Consider the following 20209-nt stretch of genomic DNA (forward strand, 5'->3'; position numbering starts at 1 on the left):
AGTGGAACCTGTCCCGTTAAACCGCTGTATGGTCTTGGCCATCATGCTGCAGCTCAGTTTCAGGGTCTTGGCAATTCTCTTATAACCTAGGCCATCTTTATGTAGGGCAACAATTTTTTTTTTTCAGATCCGCAGAGAGTTCTTTGCCATGAGGTGCCATGTTGAACTTCCAGTGACCAGTGTGAGAGTGAGAGTGATAAAAACAACCACCAGGGAGGGAAAATGGCTAATTGGGCCCAATTTGGACATTTTCACTTAGGGGTGTACTCACTTTTGTTGCCAGCGGTTTAGATATTAATGGCTGTGTTTTATTTTGAGGGGACAGTAAATCTACACTGTTCTACAAGCTGCACACTCACTACTTTACATTGTAGCAAAGTGTCATTTCTTTGTGTTGTCACATGAAAAGATAAAATAAAATATTTACAAAATGTGATGGGGTGTACTCACTTTTGTGAGATACTGTATATAGCATAAACAGGATGGGGGGGGGGGGGGCAGTGTTTTTAAGCACATTTATATGTAGCCTTTACTTCCACTTTAAAGCTTGGAATTTTTGTTTTTTAAGTACACCTAAAAACAATGGTACTCATGGGGAGCATGGGGCAGAATTAAAAGAGTTTCTTATCCTACAGCAGCCACATGCTTTATTTTGCTTACTAATAAACAGAACACTTGCAATCTGACTAGTGATAATGAATAAATAACAAATAGCTAACTGTCCCATTCTGGTCTGAATGGCAACAACTTCTGGGGCAGTGGCCAATTACTGAAGTGCATTTACAAAGTTAATTTTATTTTTTTTATTGAAAATAGTAGATTTTACCCCAGTTAATTCAACAATCATCAATAAATTGCAGTCCGTTCACACACCTGGAGGGCATAGTTTTTGGAAATCCTCTCCACCATGTATGGAACTGTAGTTTGAAAGATTTCTTTGAAGGTCAGGGGATTCATCATAGTGAAGACACCTGCAAAATGCTCCAGCACCTCCTTCTCCTCTTTCATGCGTACAGTTTGACAGTTGGCCACTCTGATGTAAGTCTGCCCATTCGCAGCTATCTGGACCTAAAAAATAAAAGCATACATATTTTGTATTGCTTGACACATTCACAGCATAATACCTGAAGGAAGAATGAGGCATTAGGCAATTAAACATTAAAACGGGAGTCTTGTATCTGATTGCTGAGACAATGAAAGAAGTCCGGATTGAAAAACAGAAAGCAAAGAGATAAAACTACAAGACAAAAACAGCTTGTACCAAAAGATCTCCGTTATCTCTAAAAATTGCTTCCAGTATGTTAAAGAAAACCTTCTACAGCATAGAGAAATGTACTTCTACAGAATTATAGGAACAGTACTCAACAGAAACCACCACAAGGCTCAATTCTTTTTTGTGATACTGAAAATGTATTTCTAAAGGTGGCAGCTAAATGCACAGATGAAATACATATACCAGCTGTTTACCTGGCAAAAGTTTTCTGTCCATCCAGTTCAAATATTTACAGAGTTCTGCCATAGAGCACATTCCTGTCTTGCAGTGGTGGGAACCTGATCTTTCTCTGCTGTAGTATCACTTTCACATTTACTCCCCCCATCCCCACCCTGTGACTGGACAGTGAAAGATAAAGCAGCATACTGATAAGCTCTCATCATTCCGATCACTCCTCCTATCAGGATGCTCCTTGCACTGCAACACACCTGACTGGCTTCCTGTACTTCTTCCCCTGTCAACTCTCCGGGCTCTGCTGTACATAGACTGGAAGATACCAAGTCAAATGAAGGGAAGAGGGCAAAGAGCAGAAAGAGGGGAAAAAGAGCGAGAGGTAAAAGGGGAAAAAGAAAGAGGAAAGAGGGGGGAAAAAAGAAAAAGAGGAAAGAGGGGAAAAAAGAAAAAAAAGAGGAAAGAGGGGAAAAAAAGAAAAAAAGAGGAAAGAGGGGAAAAAAGAAAAAAAGAGGAAAGAGGGGAAAAAAGAAAAAAAGAGGAAAGAGGGGAAAAAAGAAAAAGAGGAAAGAGGGGAAAAAAGAAAAAGAGGAAAGAGGGGAAAAAAGAAAAAGAGGAAAAAGGGGAAAAAGAAAGAGGAAAAGAGGGGAAAAAGAGAGGAAAAGAGGGGAAAAAGAAAGAGGAAAAGAGGGGAAAAAGAAAGAGGAAAAGAGGGGAACGAGAGAGGAAAAGAGTGGAACGAGAGAAAGAGATCCCATGCCATTGGTGTGAACGGTATTGCTTTATTTTTCAAATTTACATTGTAAAAAAACAAGCTATAAAACCCTTTAAAAACAACATTGAAAATATGTATTTGAGTGCATCATTTCTTTCTGTCAACACAAAAAGGACCATGCCATGTACATATATCCCAAGCCAAGAGGCACCCAGCGACTAGGAAAATAGTAGACGTTTATTAAACTTTGTTTCCGTAAGTACACATTACCTGGTAGATATCTAGGGCCTGCATGGCATACTTCACAAGCTTGATGTAAATCTGGGTCTCCTTGGGCTGCAGTTGCTTGTTTGGGACAAACTGAGCTTCTGTAAATGGATAGGAAAGGGTATTATAAGAAAAAGGGGAGTAACCCAAAATATAGCACACATCAATGGCAAAAATAAAGCGACAGCCTGCTTAGCAACACTGTCTTACACCTGCATATTTCTGATCCGTTTTAGGTTTACTGCTGGTTCTAAACTCTCCCTACAGCAAGAATGAATATGTCTTTGTCACTTTAAGCATATTAAAGAGGAGTCCCCCCCCCCACCCTCCACCCTGCAAAAATTACAAGTCAGCAGCTACAAATACTGTAGCTGCTGACTTTTACTATTAGGGCACTTACCTGTCCAGGGATCCAGCAGTGTCCTCACCTGAGCCAATTGTTGAATAAGCTCTCGGGTGCTGGTGCCTCCATGTCGGCTAAGGGAAAACTACTGCGCATGTGCAAATCGCTCTCCGCTCTGTGATTGGGCCGGCTGCGTGGGGGAGGGGGAGGGGGGGGGGTGGGGGTATGTGGGGGGGGGTGGGCTCTGAAGCAAACTGAGCCAGAAGTTTGCTTCCCACCCCCCACCCCCCCCTAAAAAGGTGCCAAATGTTGCAGTGAGGGGGGAGGGGTAGACAAGTGGAGCTTCCCCTTTTGGGTGGAGCTTCGCTTTAAATTGTGTGCATCCATGAGACAGAAAAAGATATCAATGGGCAAAGTGCTGCACAACAGAGTGTGCACGTAGGGGAAGTCGAATAATAATGATTAAAACCTATCTGTATATATGTGGATATATGTAGATGTGATGGCAGCATTTATTTTCTTTTTTCGGGGGCTTTCCGCTTTTATTTTGGTCTAGTATTTCTGTGCATTACACACTCCCTCCCCTGAACCTATGCAGGGTTATACTCAGGCTGGACTTTGAACATGTCTGCCTTTGTTTGGCTTCATTACATGGGGACGGGTAGAAGTAGTATACAGACACAAAAAATTCTTTTAGTTCAGAAGAAGTGACAAGGACACTGCATTTCTGGCAAGATCAATACGTATTTACAGTAGTCACTAAAAATGTTCTTAGCTTGAAAAATACTGCTGCAAATTTTTGTTCTTGGGTTAGGTACCCTTTAACTGCTTCAATACCGGGCACTTTTACCCCCTTCCTGCCAAGGCCAATTTTCAGTATTAAGCACTGCGTACTTTGAATGACAATTGCGTGGTCATTCAACACTGTACTCATAAGAAATTATAATTTTTGTCACACAACACTTCTTTTGGTGATATTTGTTCACCACTAGGTTTTCCTTATTTTTTGCTAAACGGGAAAAAAAAAAAAAAAAGAGAAAATTTCGAAGAAAAAAAAAAAGAGTCTCTTTGTTTCCGTTAAAAAATTTCGCAAATAAGCTTTCTTCATAAAATTTAGGCCAAAATGAATGTATTCTGCTACATTTCTTTGGTGGAAATAACCCAAATCAGTGTATATTAGTCTGTAGGAAAGTTATACAGTCCACAAACTATGGCATAGCTCTGAAAATTAATCAATCCTGATGTACTGACACCCAATCTCATTTCTTGAGGCCTGAAAACAGCGGACAGATGGGTGGCCACATGCAAGGGAACTCGTGAGCGCTTCGACTCAATCTGGGCCTCATGGCGGAGTCATACCTCTGGACAGGCCCCCAGTCTCCTCTAACTTTGGCGGATCCTGCAATTGGACAGCTTGTCCAGGCGAACTCTGGACCCTGAATCAGGTTCAGAACCAGGTACAGAACTAGCATTGGTGTTCCTAGTTTAGATATATCTCTTCAGCCAATGAGCCAGGTGTGTATGCCGATTTATAGAGGCCTTAGCTATAATGTTGTATATATTTTATTCATCTCTTATATGTTCCTAATTTCTGTGAACCTAAGATGCTGTAAGGTTTCTGTGAACCTAAGATGCTGTAAGGTTTCTTATTTAAGCCCTCTCTCCTACCCCCAAAGTTTGAGGGGAATGTCCACTTAGAGCGAAAATCTAGGACAGGGATGGGCTTATAATAGTAATAGTCATGGTGTAATGACTTATGGCACTACTGATATCAGTATTTGTCCTAGAGGTGAATTTTGCCTTCCCTATCCCGTTTTTTCTGTCCACTGTTTTGTATGGCATAAAATGTAAAATAAAAGATTTTTTTTTTTTTTTTAAATATAAACACAAAACAAAACAAAAATAAAAAAACACAACAGCAGGATAGGACAAATATCCTCCAAATAACCCCTTTTTTGAAAGTAGAAAATCCAGGGTATTTAGTAAGAAGTATGGCAAGTTTTTTGAAGTTTAATTTTTTTGTCACAAGTTTTTGGGAAAATGAAGAAATTAAACTGTCACCAGTGAAGTACATTACCATATAACTGGTTTGGCAGGGACACGGACTGGTGACAGTATGTAATAAAAAAAACAACAAAAAAAAAAACAAAATTCTCTTTATTACATTTTTTTATTTTTTTCACACTGTGACCAGAGCAATACAGTGTTACCATAGTAACACTACTACTCTGGGGAAGTGATCAGGATTTTTCTTCTTTTTTTCTTTTAAACACATTATGATTGTTTATACCAGTGAATTTCACTGAAACAGATTCAGTGTGTTTTGTTGTGACTAGCCGTGATTGGCCACAGCTAAGTAAAATGGTACAGATGGGCTGTGATTGGCCTCATCTGTACCATGTAATCACTGTGACCTCACAGCTAGCAACACAATTGTATACAACGGATGGCATGAAAGGAAGCCATCCATTGTTTACAATAATTATGTGATCTGCTGCGATTGGCTACTGTGGTCACATGGTACCGGCAGCGGGCCGGTACACTGATCAGTCATCAGCTGTGACAGATCAGGAAGCAGCAGGGCCGCGATCCAGGATGACATCATATGACGTCCACTCGGATCGACGAAAGTCCCATGCGGCCGTCATCTTGCTATAGGCCGGGCGGGAACTGGTTAAGCACTAATGCACACTGGGGTTGATTTAATAAAACTGAAGTGTGCAAAAGCTGGAGCGGTTGTACATGGTAGCCATCAGCTTCTAACTTCAGCTTGTTCAATTAACCTTGAAGCTGATTGGCTTCTATGCAGAGCTGCACCAGATTTTGCACTCTCCAGTTTAAGTAAATCAACTTCAATGTGTACCCAAGAGCTGTATCGGAGCTATATTGCTCCACCTAATCTTGCTGCCAAGGGTTTACTAGGAGTTGTAGTCACAGAACCGCTGCCCTAGTATGAATAGGAACATTACCTCCAGGTGCTTTGCATGATGTAATTCCCCAAGTGATAGTCTTCACACCACACACCAGGGTCTTCACCAAGCTACGACAATCAGTCACTTGAAAGGTTTGCTTGTCCTCTTTATCTTTTTCTCCTTGCTTGTCAAAGACCAGAAGTGGAACCTGAGTAAGCGGCGTGGAGGGAGCAGCAGGCAAAGCATTGGCAGGAGCAGCTGGTGGGACACTGGCTAAGATGGCATCAGCTGCACACAGCTCAGACTGGGGCTTGCACTTCTTGAAGATTGCTGACAACTGGTAGCGGGCGATGGTGTGGAACTTTAGGACAAACACCTAGATTAAAGTACAATAAGAAAATCTGATGTTTATGTTTGTACACAAATATTACAAAAAAAATGTAAAAAATAAAATTAAAAAAAGGAAGAAGGAGGAAAAGAAGAAGATTCCTCCGCTTACCCTAAAATTTCTCTTGCTTCCAAAATCTCTCTCTCTCAACCCAGACAGAGGGGGGCTGATTTACTAAAAGTGGAGAGTGGAAAATCAGGTGCAGCTCTGCATAGAAACCATTCAGCTTCCATTTTTTTGTCAAAGCTTAATTGAACAAGCTGATTGGCTACCATGCAAAATTGCACCACGTTTTGCACTCCCCAGTTTTAGTAAATCCACCCCAGGTTGTCTACTAAAGGGCTTGTTTACTCTACCCACAGATTTATCCATGTTTTTCATGTCATCACTCACCCAAAACACTCCAAAAGACTCTTCTTTAATTTGATTTCATCTGCCAGCAAGGGGCAGGCGATTAAAATAAATACATTTGTGCTAACCTCTCTTTCTTAAAAATGTTTCAACACTAAGTCACTAAACCAAACAAGTGATGAGATAAAAAATTCTGACTTATCTAAATTTCATTTGCATCTGCTTGTCCTGGGCCTGTGTCTTAAGTCAGAAGCAACACAGGCAATCAGAATTTTCAAAAGGTTATGGTAACCAACGTCCACCTACTTGCTGAGAATTACTTAACATCTATTAATTCCTGGTCTGTTACCTCTCACAGACTAGTAATTAATCCATCAATGTTGGCACATGGAAGAAGGGCTGTGAACGCTAATTGTAGTTGGAGTGTTCAGATGGGGATAGACCTAATGATGCCAATACCAAAAAAAAACACATTTATTATGTATAATTCTACTTATAAGACTTTGCAGTTTTAGCTCTTTAACCCCCTATACCCGTACATGTTATTTCTACTAAAGGTTGCCCTGTCTGAACAGAATTACATTTTAAAAATTTACAATGGTGCAATTAGCAAATCCTCTCCTTTTTGTGGAACATCACCATTTTGCAATTGGTTGCACACTTAGGTCAGGTAATAAAGATGACAGATTAGAATGTATTAAAGCTCAGTTGAACCCTCTGTATGTATTACTGTAATGCAGTCAGGCTGCTTAAGCCAGCTACAGATGGATCGAAATTTGGCCGGTTCAGCAGGGACTGGCCCCGAATTTCGATCCATCTATGGGCAGAGTGGTTGTACAGAAGTCGACCTCTCAATTGACTTCCATACAAGCAAAAAGTTTTTTTTTTTGTTTGAATAGTGCCGCCAATTATAGGCAGCAACACTGATCACTGTATTCTGACAGAGAGGAGAGTTCCTGCTGTTAGAATACAATAGCTCCGTGGGACAGATTCTGCCATCAACGCTGACTGTGTAGTGAGGGGGGCCAGTGTGTCCAATGAGGCTAGAAGTGAAGTATTGTAGACAGAAGTGGCTTGGTCGATGCAGGAGAAAGGTGAGACTGTCAAAGAGGCGGTCGGTAGCAGAGTAGAGAAGAGTTGAGATGGCATAGGTTTCTACAGGTAACTGTTAGGCAGTTTGAGGGAGAGGAGGTGAAGGAGAGGGAGAGCGTGAAACTAATAAGGTAGTGATCAGAGAGAGGGAATGGCTAGTTGGAGAGGTTGCACAGAGAGCATAGGTGGGAGAAAACAAGGTCAAGGTTATTGCCTTCAGAGTGAGTAGAAGCATGTATCCATTGCTTCAGGTCAAAGGAGGAGGTTAGACTGAGACGTTTGGAAGTGGCAGGGGTGTTAGTATTAAATAGGACAGTTGAAGTCACCGAAAATCCTATTCTTAGAGAAACCGGAGAGAAAAGAGAAATGCAGTGGGCTTCAAATGAGGAGAGTGACAGAGAGGGAGTTGGGTGAAGTACCTGAATAAGTGCTATGTGGGGCTAGAAGGATTCCGAGAACCCCTCCCTTACATCCACTGGATCTGGGGGGGTAAGTCCAGAGAAGACCACCATGAGATAGGGCAGCAGAAGTCGCAGTGTTAGATTCATGAAGCCAGGTTTCGGTAATAGCGAGTAGATTAACCATCTCAATACAGGGCATTTTAACCCCCTTCCTGCCCAAGCCATTTTTCAGCTTTCAGCGCTGTTACACTTTGAATGACAATTGCGCGGTCATGCAACACTGTACCCAAATGAAATTTTTATTATTTTTTTCCCCACAAATAGAGCATTATTTTGGTGTTATTTGATCACATCTGCGGTTTTTATTTTTTGCACTATAAACAAAAGAAGGAGGGACAAGTTTGAAAAAAAAAAAAACAATATTTTTTACTTTTTGTTATAATAAATATCCATTTTTTTTTTATAACAAATTTTTTCCTCAGTTTAGGCCGATACTTATTCTTCTACATATTTTTGGTAAAAAAAAAAAAAAAAAAAAAAATCGCAATAAGCGTATATTGATTGGTTTGCGCAAAAGTTATAGCGTCTACAAAATAGGGGATAGATTTATAGCATTTTTATTATTATTTATTTTTTTTACTAGTCATGGCGGCGATCTGCGATTTTTATTGTGACTGCGATATTGCAGATCGGACACTTTTGACAAATTTTTGGGACCATTCACATTTATACAGCGATCCGTGCTATAAAAATGCACTGATTACTGTATAAATGTGACTGGCAGGGAAGGGGTTACCACTAGGAGGTGATGGAGGGGTTAACTGTGTTCCTAGGGAATGTTTCTAACTGAAGGGGGAGGGGACTCACAAGGGGAGGAGACCGATCTGTGTTGCTCTGTACTGAGAACACAGATCGGTCTCCTCTCCTCTCTGACAGGACGTGGATCTGTGTGTTTACACACACAGATCCACGTCCTGCCGTGTTATCAGGCAATCGCGTGTGCCCGGCGGACATCGCGCCCGCCGGGCACGCGCATCGGGTGCCCAGTGACACGGCGGGTGCCCCCTGGTAGGTAGGGAAGGTGAGGGCGTCATATGACGCCCTCCCAGAACGAGAGCCGCACCGCCTGGCCGTCATATGACAGCCGGCGGGCGGCAAGCGGTTAAATGAGTTATCGATAAAGAGGTAATGGAGAGAGGTGAATTCGGTGAAAACAGAGAAGAAATTTGCAGCTTTTTGGAGAACATCTTATATGAGGTGCTGATCACATTTAAAAGCCATTTAGCAAGAATGATATAATACATTTTACCCTAGGGCTGAAACAACTAATCGATTAATCGACAACTGATTATGAAATGTATCAATTACTATTTTCATAGTCGATTAAATCGGCCAGCCGATCAGTTGGCCTGCATACAGAATGCATTATTTGTTTACATATCAGGAAATACAATGCAGCACACATACAGCTCAGTACACCGGCGTCCATACATGTCAGTAAGTGCCTGAGAGTCTGATGATATTTACCAGATTCAACCTCTAATAGTATATTCAGTATATATCTCCTCTAATATTATTTACAGTATATCTCTTCTGTCTGTTATTCTCAGAGTGGATTAGAGATTTTGCTCTCTAACCATATAGCTGGTTACCACTGCATAGAGATATTTAATGATAAATTGCCTTTTTTTTTTAAACTTTACATATTAACTAAATTATACACCACACTTTTAAGGTTATTAACTGATTAATCAAAACAATAATCGGCCAACTAATTGATTATGAAAATAATCGTTAGTTGCAGCCCTATTTTACACCATTACCTCCAACATCCTCATGAGAATATCACGGCCATTTCCATTTTCCTGCTCGCTCTTGGAGCGAATACAATCCACCAAGTTCAGTAGTAGTTTGCAGGACATAGTCTGGATGCTGCTGGGTATAGACTCATCATCAATGTTCTTAGCAAAGAGCTGGACTGCCAGAGATAAGTCATTTAATGGAAGATGCTGTCGAACATGGTGTACAAGATCTGCTAATGTGCTGTATGCCAATGGTCTGTGAGGAAAGAACATAAAATGACCAAAATTTACACACTGTCAATGTGCCATTATTAGGAATTTTGTAAGGAGTATAAAAGTGAACCTGACCTGGCTTAGCTTAGCTTAGTTAACTACTAAGGATAGTAAACTTTAAAAAAAAAAAAAAAAAAAAAAAAAAGCTATTTAAAAAGGCTTCACCAGGGGAAGTGCTGTGGAAACATGGTGCTTAGTTCAAATCTCAAAACACATGTATAAAGCAGAGAGCATACCTGAGAGTCTCCCGGGCGGTGTATCCAGAACCAATGAGGACAGATTCATCAAAGAGTTTGTCCATGCAAGGGATGAACTCTACAAATACAATAATGAAAAGTCTTAGCGTTTCTTAACAAAAAGAATCCTAAACCAGTCATAGACTGTTTGAAATACAGCTGGTTCAGCCAGATCTATTGCTCAATTTCAGTACAACCAGCCTATGGTTTTTTTTGTTTTAGTTTTTTTATCCAATCACTGCAGGTGTCTAAATCACTGCAGGTGTCTATAGCCGTGCAGCAGTGATCATTGTATTCTGCCGCAGGGGAAGGCTCCCTGGCAGCAGAACATAATAGCACTGTGGAAGGGATTGCTTCATCAACACTGACCATGTTTGATGGGGGAATCAACCAATTTTATTCCTTCAATCTGTAGTTGAAGCAAAGAAAATTGCATAAATGTATAGCCTGCTCTAGGCTTATCATTCACAATGTATATCTTTAAACAGATTTGGTTAGTCATGTACACCCCATTATAATCCTTGGACTCCTTGTATATCCTTGATTGGATGACAGAAACCAGCAGAGCTTTACCACATTTACTAAGGCCGGCCATACACAGGAATCCCTCTCCTGTCGGGCCATTGTCTTCTCCCAGTAAACAAAAGTGAAAAATACAAAGGTAAATACTGCGCTGAAGTTTCAAGTTTTAAATTGCATATTTATAAAGCATCAGCCAAGAGCATCTTCTCCAGGGCCACCTGGATTGTGAGCTCCCTCTTGCCTCAACCCCCTGTTGGTCTAGGAACCTGGGAGTCCACTGTTTTGCTGATAAAAAAAAACATTTGGTTCAGTGTGCTTCACAGACCGGACTCTCCATTTCCAACCAGAACATCAGAGGTTTTCCGCTGTGTTTGGAGTGCCTCAGGAGGACGGAGGCTTGTTAGACCCTGCAGAGGGCTAAATCTGCTGGCGCATTAGACCTTGCTCTTTAGAGGGTCCACCAGTTCGGTTAAGGGTCCCCACATATCGAGTGGTGTTTGGTCTTCTGATCTCAGGATTTCCTTCCCCCTCCTCCTGTCTCATCCTCTTTCTCTTCTTGGGTGAAGATTGAAGGATTTTTTGATTTTTACTACACTTTTGGAATCACACTGTTTTTGTTTCCTGCCACGGACTCTATTATTATTTCCACTGTTGATGAAGAGTTTTTTCATATAGACTTTTATACACAGATTCTGCACTTTTTGTTCACTCAGAATTTGTTGTTTTATTGTTTTTGCAATTGTGCACCTTTGTGTTTTCTCATTGTCATTTAGGATCACTTATGTTATAAGTGCAACATATTTGTATACACATTGTCTTCTCCCGGCAGGGGAAGCCGTTCCCGTTGATCACTAGTGGCTATAGCAGCCGCTAGCAATAATTGCAAGAGAATCCGACAGGCTGGTTGTACCCAAGTTAATCGATTGATCAGCTTGGTACATTTAGCCTGCCCATTAACGGTTTGAATCTACGCCGGTTCCTGTTGAACCGTCTGAGATTCAAACAGTGTATGGCCGGCCTAAGATCTGGCAAAAAATGAAAGCAACTGCACTTACAAAGCGCACAATCTATTTGCCTTTAGTAAATCCACTCTATAGTGTTGTCACATTAAAGAGGAAGGTAAGACAATACTACATGCGGCACATCAACAGTTTTGTTTACTTTACGTCAGTTTTAATTGTATGTCACTAAACAATCTTGCCCAGAAGGGTTTTGCATAAGTATCATCTTTATGGCTATTCCAATGATGTCCCCCCAATTAAAGGAACCCATGTTCAACAAGAACACTCTCCTCCCTAAAAAGGCCTCAAAAAAAGATAGCAAACGAGCTATCCCCACTGTTGAGAACCCATCATGCCCCCTCTGATGGCTGCCACTGGAACCTGACACTAGAGCAAGAGTATACTCACAAGCCTGTCCTGCGCATATAATGAACATACAACCAATACTGCCTCCCACACATTCAGAAACACAACTTTATGGAAAGGTGACAAAAGAAACAACCAAACCATATTACATCAGCAGAAACTGCAAAAAATGTTTTTGGGGGAGAACATATTAGTGGCAGATCAAATCAGTAGTTGGTATACAAGCGTTAGTGTTATTACAGGATATTTTCAAATCGAGCTTTATTCAAAAGGAAAAATCTAAAATCATAAATGGATTACGTACGGCTTCTTAAATCTGTGCTGAGGATATGCTTTGCAGCAATGAGCAGCTCTTTCCGGAGGTGAGCCGTTTCCGGCGGGCAGTTGGTAAGAAGCTGCAGCATGCCTTTAACCATTTGTTGGGAATGCTTTGCCACGGTATCCTGTACAAAAAAAAAAAAAAAACACCACAAGAATATCTGAATATGGCCACTGCAATACCATGCAGGGGAAGACATACAGGTCAAATTAAACTCATAAGACATCATACCTGATAGATTCTAATGATGTAAGCCAAAAACGATAATGTTTTGATCTGGGCAGCAATAAAATCAGCATAGAGTTCTTTGTTGTATAACTTGTGCTGCCTAAAAATTAAACAAGAAAAATACTTACAATTAATAGTTTGCTATTTGACAACAAATTATAAAAAAACAAACACATTTTTATTCCTGAACAGACATTAGGCTCAATTCATTGTGCTAGAACGCACATCATTTGATGTAACGATTGTGATTTTTTAGCTGCTAGTATTATTTTATGCTCTTATTGCTAAAAATATTCCTTATGGCAGATACACAAGTTATTTTGTAGTAGAATTCAAGCCATACATCCAAAAGACAATACTTTTATAAAAATATGTCAAACTTTTCCCATGTTAATGCTGTACTGACAGTAAACAGAAATTTACAGGCTGTAAGGAGGTACAAATACCTGGCAGTGGCGGAAACTTGGGTTACAATTGTGTTCATGATCAAAGGGACAAATTCTGACACCATGTTGTGAATATTTAGCTTGTAGAGCTGCAGGTTTAAAAAAAAAAAAAAAAAAGACAATTAAATAAAAAACAAACACACAACAACAACTTAATGTAAAACTATAGGCAAAACTTTTTTTTTCCCCCGCCATCTGTGTCCCATTGCAAGGAGATTTTCCTTCACTTCCTGTCCCATAGCCAAACAGAAAGTGAGAGGAAATTCATGAAAATTAGGGGAATTCCTTGGGGACCCCCAAGTCACCAGAACTAGTGTCCACATTGGAAGATTTTCCCTCTTACATTTTGGGACAACCCAAAATTTTAGATTTTCTTTTACTTTTGATGATAATGGTAAAAAAAGGACAAATAAATAGAGGGTGAATCGCCTTAAAAGGGACACAGACACCAAGAAAAACTGACAGGGGTTCTAATCTCACTCCACTCTATCCAAAAACTAAAAAAACATTTTTGCCTTCAGTTATACTTTAACTATAACAAAGGCATACGTCTCCACAAAACATTCCCTAGAGCTGGCCAAACCCCAAAATCCAGTATCCATAAACTAAGGATCAGAATACACATCTCAATTTTGACAGGTGTCATTCTCAAACACAGGTGTTTTCCATTCAAATACAGCTGCATGTATTAATAATATTCCCAAACGTTGATTTTTTTTTATATGTTCCTAACAGGTAAAATTGCGATCGTTAAGGCATGCAAAAGTGGTAGATTTATCTTCCATGAAATAAAAATGGATATGGTTAGAATTTTAAAAAGGACACACAGAGTCTGGAATCCATGGATACTTTATATACAACCTTTTTCCTGAGAGCAGATACTGAAGTGGCAGTAGAGATGTACACACAGATCTCCTTATCTTTCTCTTCCTTTCTCCTTTTCTATCCTATTTGAGTGTCACTTATGCCTCGTTTCCACTGAGCGGATCGATTCGGGTCGGTACAGTTTGGAAGGCCTAGAATGGTCCGGCCTATTCAGGTGAGCATTTTTACTGCAAGTCGGACGGCCAGGGGCCATACGTGGGTTTAGAAAAAATGCCTAGCATGGCGTCACACGTCCGCAAATCAGTGGAATGTATAGCAGCTCCGCCCTAACCAAACCATACCATTTTCTATGGCCCCACATCTGAAGTAGGACCCAGAATGGTGCGGTTCGGTTTGGTTGTATGGGCCGCTTTCATAATGGAAACACTCAAAATAGCGTACCGAACCGAACGGACAGCTGCTTTCCATGGGGGCACTCGTGCGGGTACGTCCCGAGTCCTGCTGCTACGTCCAATGACACAGACAGCAGGACTCGACCCCGCCCCCCCGCTCCCATGTCACTAGATTTGATTGACAGCAGCGGGAGCCAATGGTTCCCGCTGCTATCAATCTATCCAATGAGAACCCAAGACAGCGGCTGAAGATGCTGGGCTCATCCCTGTCGCTGGAACCAATGGGCTCTAGTAAGGAAAAAAAAGGGGGCTCTGGGGGGGCTGCCACAGCACAAAAAGGTTTTTCACCTTAATGCAGTGAATGCATATGTGAGGGTTTACAACCCCTTTCAGGGAATGATAATTGTTGGGAAATGTCTTCCTTTTACTTGCACAATTTTGATATGCTTAGGGCCTCATGCCTATGTGACCATGCACACACACTTTTAGCAGTGTTTTGTGGCAAGCAGAAAAAAAAAAAAAAACAAACAACCCACTGCCCGTGCATCCAGAAGCAACAGAGTTTTAGCAGAAAAAACGATCGAAGCATGTAAATGCATGTAATACGTGTTAACGCTAGGTACGTTTAGCGCTTGGGCATTAATTTCAATAGCCGGAATAAATTATTCAGGCCAATGAAATGAACGCCCAAGCGCTTGGCGCCTGGAACACACCTTAATGCGTTACAAGCGTCAGCCATTTTTTCTGCTAAAATGCTGCTGCCGGGAGGAAAGGCTTCTGGAAGAGTTTGCAAAACTTCCAGTGTGCATGAGGCTTTGTACTTTCTATGGATCCTTGAAATGTTTTGCATTAACTTTTATTGAATTTTTCATAAAAGTTATTGAAAAATAAATATATTATATATATATATATATATATATATATATATATATATATATATATATATATATATATATATATATATATATATATATATATATACACATACACACACACACACACACACCGTATATATTAACATTAATGTTTTCATGGGTATCTAATGCAGAGTTGTGTCATACAGAAAAAAAAAAAAAAGAAAAAACCCACCACCACCACCACACACACAAGCTCAGATGCTAAATTATCACAGCGTTAAATGTGTTCAGACTGTTTGTCACTATTGATATCAAAGTATTATACGAAGAAACAGACTTACTTGGTACATAAGAACTACTATGATTGGCAACTCCGCCAGCACCTTCAAGGAAAGGGAGCCTTTGGGGATGATTGTGTGCTGTAAAGAAACAAACAAAATCAGCCAACAGGGAGTTGAAGGTGTAAGTTACATGCAGAAAACACAACTCAAAATCTCCAAATGAACATCATATTACTGATCAAGAAATATTTTTCCAATTGTAGGTTTTGATCTGTTTCAATCATAGCGGAATGATAAAAAGGTAGCAAAACATTCCACTTACTGTTCTTGTCTCACTGTCTTCTCGCTCTGGATTTACTTTGACAACAATGGTGGAAATCATGCCAACCATTTCGGGTGAAGGAACAGTGTTTTCAGCAATCACAGGAGGGTTCTCAAAGTAGCGATTCTTTATTTAAAAAAAAAAAAAAGAAGAGCAAAACAAATGTTAGAGTATATATATATATATATATATATATATATATATATATATATATATATATATATATATATATATATATATATATATATACATATACATACACACACACACACACACATATACACACATACACAAATCATCCATAACATTATGGCCACTGAAAGGTAAAGTGAATAGAATGGGTTATCCCGTTAAAATGACATCAAAAAGTGGGTGGGATATACTAGAAGCAAGTGAACATGTTCTCCCTGACGTTTATGTGTTGTAAGCAGAAAAATGGGAAAGCATAAGGATTTTACAAGGGCCAAAACTGTAAATAACTGGACAACTGGGTCAGAACATCTCAAAAACCATAACTGAGCTCATGTAGGATACTCCACCATACTACCACCACAGTTCAGGATCCACCAAAAAAGACGCAAAGAAGGAAAAATGGTTATTCACCAGCGAAAGTGTCATGATGTGACTGATGCAAATGAGGAGTGAAGGCTGGGCAGTGTAGTCTGATCCAATAGAAGATCTACTGTAGCTCAAATTTCTGGAAAAGTTAATGATGGTTCCGATAGAAAGGGGTGTATCTAATAATAATAATAATACACACATATAGATTGCTTCTGGGGCCGCGGGCTCCGGCACCGAGACTGGCCGGAGCCGTGTGATGTCACACCCGCGCATGCACGCTGGAGCCGTCAGTCACGGCACTTGCGAGTGAAGAAACGCCACAGAGGTCCGTTTCTTCATAGTGCATGTGCCGATTACATCAATCGACACACTACAAGGTAAATATTGTTTAGGAGATATTTCCACCACCTATAGGTAAGCCTTATTCTAGGCTTACCTATAGGTAAAACTCAAAATCAGAGGCTTACAACCACTTTAAGGTCACTCTACACACATAAGTGAAAAAGTAATATAAGACTACAGATGTAGGCCCAGCAAAGGTCTTGTGTGTCTTACTCATAACAAACAAGGAGTTCAACCCAAAATGGCCAGCATGCCAATGTCTGCAAGAAGTTGTGGTTCTCTGACTTCTGTACACCCATTGTGGACAGATTCCAAATACACACAACATATACCTCAGCTTCAGCCTGATTTACAGAGAAGTCCAACTTTGCTGAAATGAAGCCAAAACTACTTCAAAGCCGGTGAAGGGGAAGTTTTTATCAGTTGGGATTCACCAATACTCAAAATGTTATATTTATTCATGTAGGTAGGGTACAGAGCTCATTGTGCTGCATATTCCGGTCAACACAAGGGCAATTGGAGACAGGCATTGAAAACACTTACCACAACTTTTGGAAGCTCTTTATAAATCTGGCGGACAAAGTCAAGGAAATGGTGAATCTAAAAGAAATGGACACAAAATAGTTTAAAACTATCCTAAAGCAGAATGTGATAAAAGATAAGATAAAATATGTCATACAGTTTTAAAGCATACCTAAACTCAAGCACACAAATTGATAGTATTGCAGCTTACCAATCGTTATTTTCACACTTTTCGTTCCTTTAGTTTAACCTGGTGATCTGCCATTAACACACTTCCTGTCCTAGCTTTGTCACCCTAGGACAGGGAGTGTGTTTGGACTACACAACATCTTCCCTTTTCTCCATAACAGAGGGAGATGTTTTCCAGTCCACAAAAGACAGGTTTTGCAGCTGTCAAACAAATATAACAGTTGCCCTTCCACCTGTGGCTGAAATCTCCAACTATCCTCCAATCTATACTGGCACATGTGTACCCACAGCATCCATTCTCCATTCACATCAATGGAGAGCCAAACCACAGCTTTACAGGTGTGCTTTCCCACAAAGTGAATGTGCCAACCTTCATAACATAGCAACAAGCCTAATAAACCCACATGGCGCTATAAAGCACATTACCTCTTGGGTGATCGGTGGCCTGAACTGCTTGTGTAGCTCTATGATGATTCGTAAACAGATCAAAACATTTTCCTCGTTTTCAATCTACAAAACGATAAACATTGATTACTTTTTCTTAGTTTCATTTAAAAAGAATAAAAAAGAATTTTTTTACACTTAAAATCATAACAGAGACAGCCAAGTCCAGTCTAACTTGTAATACGTGTAAAGAATGCAGCAGCCTAAAGCACAGCTGCTGGCAGCTAGCAATTTAAGTAATGTCCCATTCATTTTATTAATGCCGGTATACCGTAGTTAGTTTCTTCTTATTCCCCTTATATGCGGCATAATGCACAGTAGTCCAGGCTTGACTTAATGAAATCCAGCAGCTGTTAATCACATTAGACCTGTGGTCTCCAAACTGCGGCCCTTTGCTTACCATTATCCGGTCCTTGGGGGACTATTCTCCTCACTTATATGAGACACTAGTCTACTAATTGACAACAACAATGGGGCACAATTTCTCCCACCAACACCAATAAATGGGGCACTATACCTCACAATGATAGGGCACCATTACCCCCCCCAATACCAAACATGTTTATGCCTAGTGCCAGGAAATGTTATACTGCTGTTGGCCATAGTCCAGCTTGTCTGAAGGACAATAAACTGGCCCTTTAAGAAAGTTTGGAGACCCCCTGCCCTAGACCATCCTGTTTAACCCTTCCCGCCGACCGTACGCAGATATGCGTACTCGGCTTTCGGGGGTTATACCGGGATGATGCCCGCAGCTGCAGGCATCATCCCGGTACCGTTGTTTAGAGCCGGCGATTGGCTATCCGTGTATAACAACCGATGCCGCTAAAAGCCACTCGGCTGTTTAGACCCCCGATCCCTCCAAAAAGAGTACCTGTCACCACCTATTACGGTCACAAGGGATGTTTACATTCCTTGTGACAGCAATAAAAGTCATCAAAATTTTTTTTTTTTTTTTTTAAACACAATTTATGAATTTAAAAATAAATAAAATAAATAAGAAAAAAAAGAATTTTTTTTAAAGTGCCCCCGTCCTTGCGAGCTCGCGCAGCAAAGAAAGCGCATACGGAAGTCATGCACGTATATGTAAACGGTGTTCAAATCACACATGTGAGGTATCGCCGTGATCGTCAGAGTGAGAGCAATAATTCTAGCACTAGACCTCCTCTGTAACTCTAACCTGGTAACCGTAAAAAAAATTTAAAACGTTGCATATGGAAATTCTTAGGTACAGTAGTTTGTCGCCATTCCACGAGTGCGTGCAATTATAAAGCGTGACATGTTTGGTATCTATTTACTCGGCGTAACATCATCTTTCACATTACACAAAAAAATTGGGGTAACTTTACTGTTTGGATTTTTTAAAATTCATGAAAGTGTCCCTTTTCCAAATATTTGCGTTTAAAACACCGCTGCACAAATACCGTGTGATATAAAATATTGCAACGATCTCCATTTTTATTCTCTAGATTCTCTGCTAAAAAAAATATACATAATGTTTGGTGGTTCTAAGTAATTTTCTAGCAAAAAATACGGATTTTAACTTGTAAACACCAAATTTCAAAAATAGGCTTAGTCATGAAAGAGTTAAATGGTGTTGGGCCAATGAAAAAACAATGTCCTTGAAACACGTTCTGGACAACAGCACCAAGTGGCATGCACAGCGATTAGTGGAGCTTCCAGATGGGGGACCACGTTGTGAGGAGGACACTGCAGAGGCAACTGGATCACCAATTGCTCAACCTCATACACCAGAACTGCCCGAGTCAGAGGCCGCTCGCCACAAGCAGCTGACACAGGAGTCAGGAACTACATTTGAAACTTTAAATACACTATTAAAAGAGAAATTTACACTATGCTGGTGTGCTTTGCCTTTTCAGTTTGAATTTTGCTAGCAAAGGAAAGCGCTTCCCTTCAAAGCTGTGCTGCAAGGACAAAGTGCATTGTCACCCACTTAGTGGATGGGCCAAGACAACTTATTTGTATATGATTGCTGCTTTCCTTCTGAAAGATCAGTGGGAGTTAATTTACATTGTGACTAATCTAGGCTTGTTATGTTACTTTCTATACATTGTTGCAATTTAGTAGAGCTTTGTGTGCAAATCAGTGCCAGGTGATATCTTCATTTTAGATTGTTGTATGGGTTGGTGCTATCCTTCTGGAAGATCAGTGAGAGTCAATTTTCATTGTGGCTGATCTAGGCGTGTTATGTTACTTTCTTATACATTGTTGGAATTTAATAACCTTTTGTGTGCAAATCAACTAATTGTTTTGTTTTAGTATTTAAAAGAACTATTGTTAAACGTGTATTCTTTCAAGATGAATAAATAACAACCACACACAAAAATCATTATGTGCCCTCTCATCCTTT

At 40.2% G+C, this 20209-nt stretch overlaps 1 protein-coding gene across 3 annotated transcripts in view; it reads right to left on the reverse strand.

The window, feature by feature from the left end:
- Positions 1-20209, reverse strand: part of TRRAP (transformation/transcription domain associated protein) — a 242519-nt gene that overhangs the window by 202568 nt on the left and 19742 nt on the right. For all 3 annotated transcript variants that reach the window (XM_073590992.1, XM_073590991.1, XM_073590990.1), the window contains exons 6-17: positions 17824-17907; positions 17230-17286; positions 15784-15909; positions 15522-15599; positions 13107-13195; positions 12664-12760; positions 12418-12556; positions 10225-10303; positions 9737-9971; positions 5739-6057; positions 2430-2527; positions 874-1068 (exon numbers count right to left, since the gene is read on the reverse strand). In XM_073590992.1, coding sequence (XP_073447093.1) covers positions 874-1068; positions 2430-2527; positions 5739-6057; positions 9737-9971; positions 10225-10303; positions 12418-12556; positions 12664-12760; positions 13107-13195; positions 15522-15599; positions 15784-15909; positions 17230-17286; positions 17824-17907 — 1596 coding nt within the window. The remainder of the gene's footprint in view (positions 1-873; positions 1069-2429; positions 2528-5738; positions 6058-9736; positions 9972-10224; positions 10304-12417; positions 12557-12663; positions 12761-13106; positions 13196-15521; positions 15600-15783; positions 15910-17229; positions 17287-17823; positions 17908-20209) is intronic.

The sequence above is a fragment of the Aquarana catesbeiana genome, linkage group LG06 (assembly GCF_042186555.1).
Source record: "Aquarana catesbeiana isolate 2022-GZ linkage group LG06, ASM4218655v1, whole genome shotgun sequence".
Classification (NCBI taxonomy): Eukaryota; Metazoa; Chordata; class Amphibia; order Anura; family Ranidae; genus Aquarana; species Aquarana catesbeiana.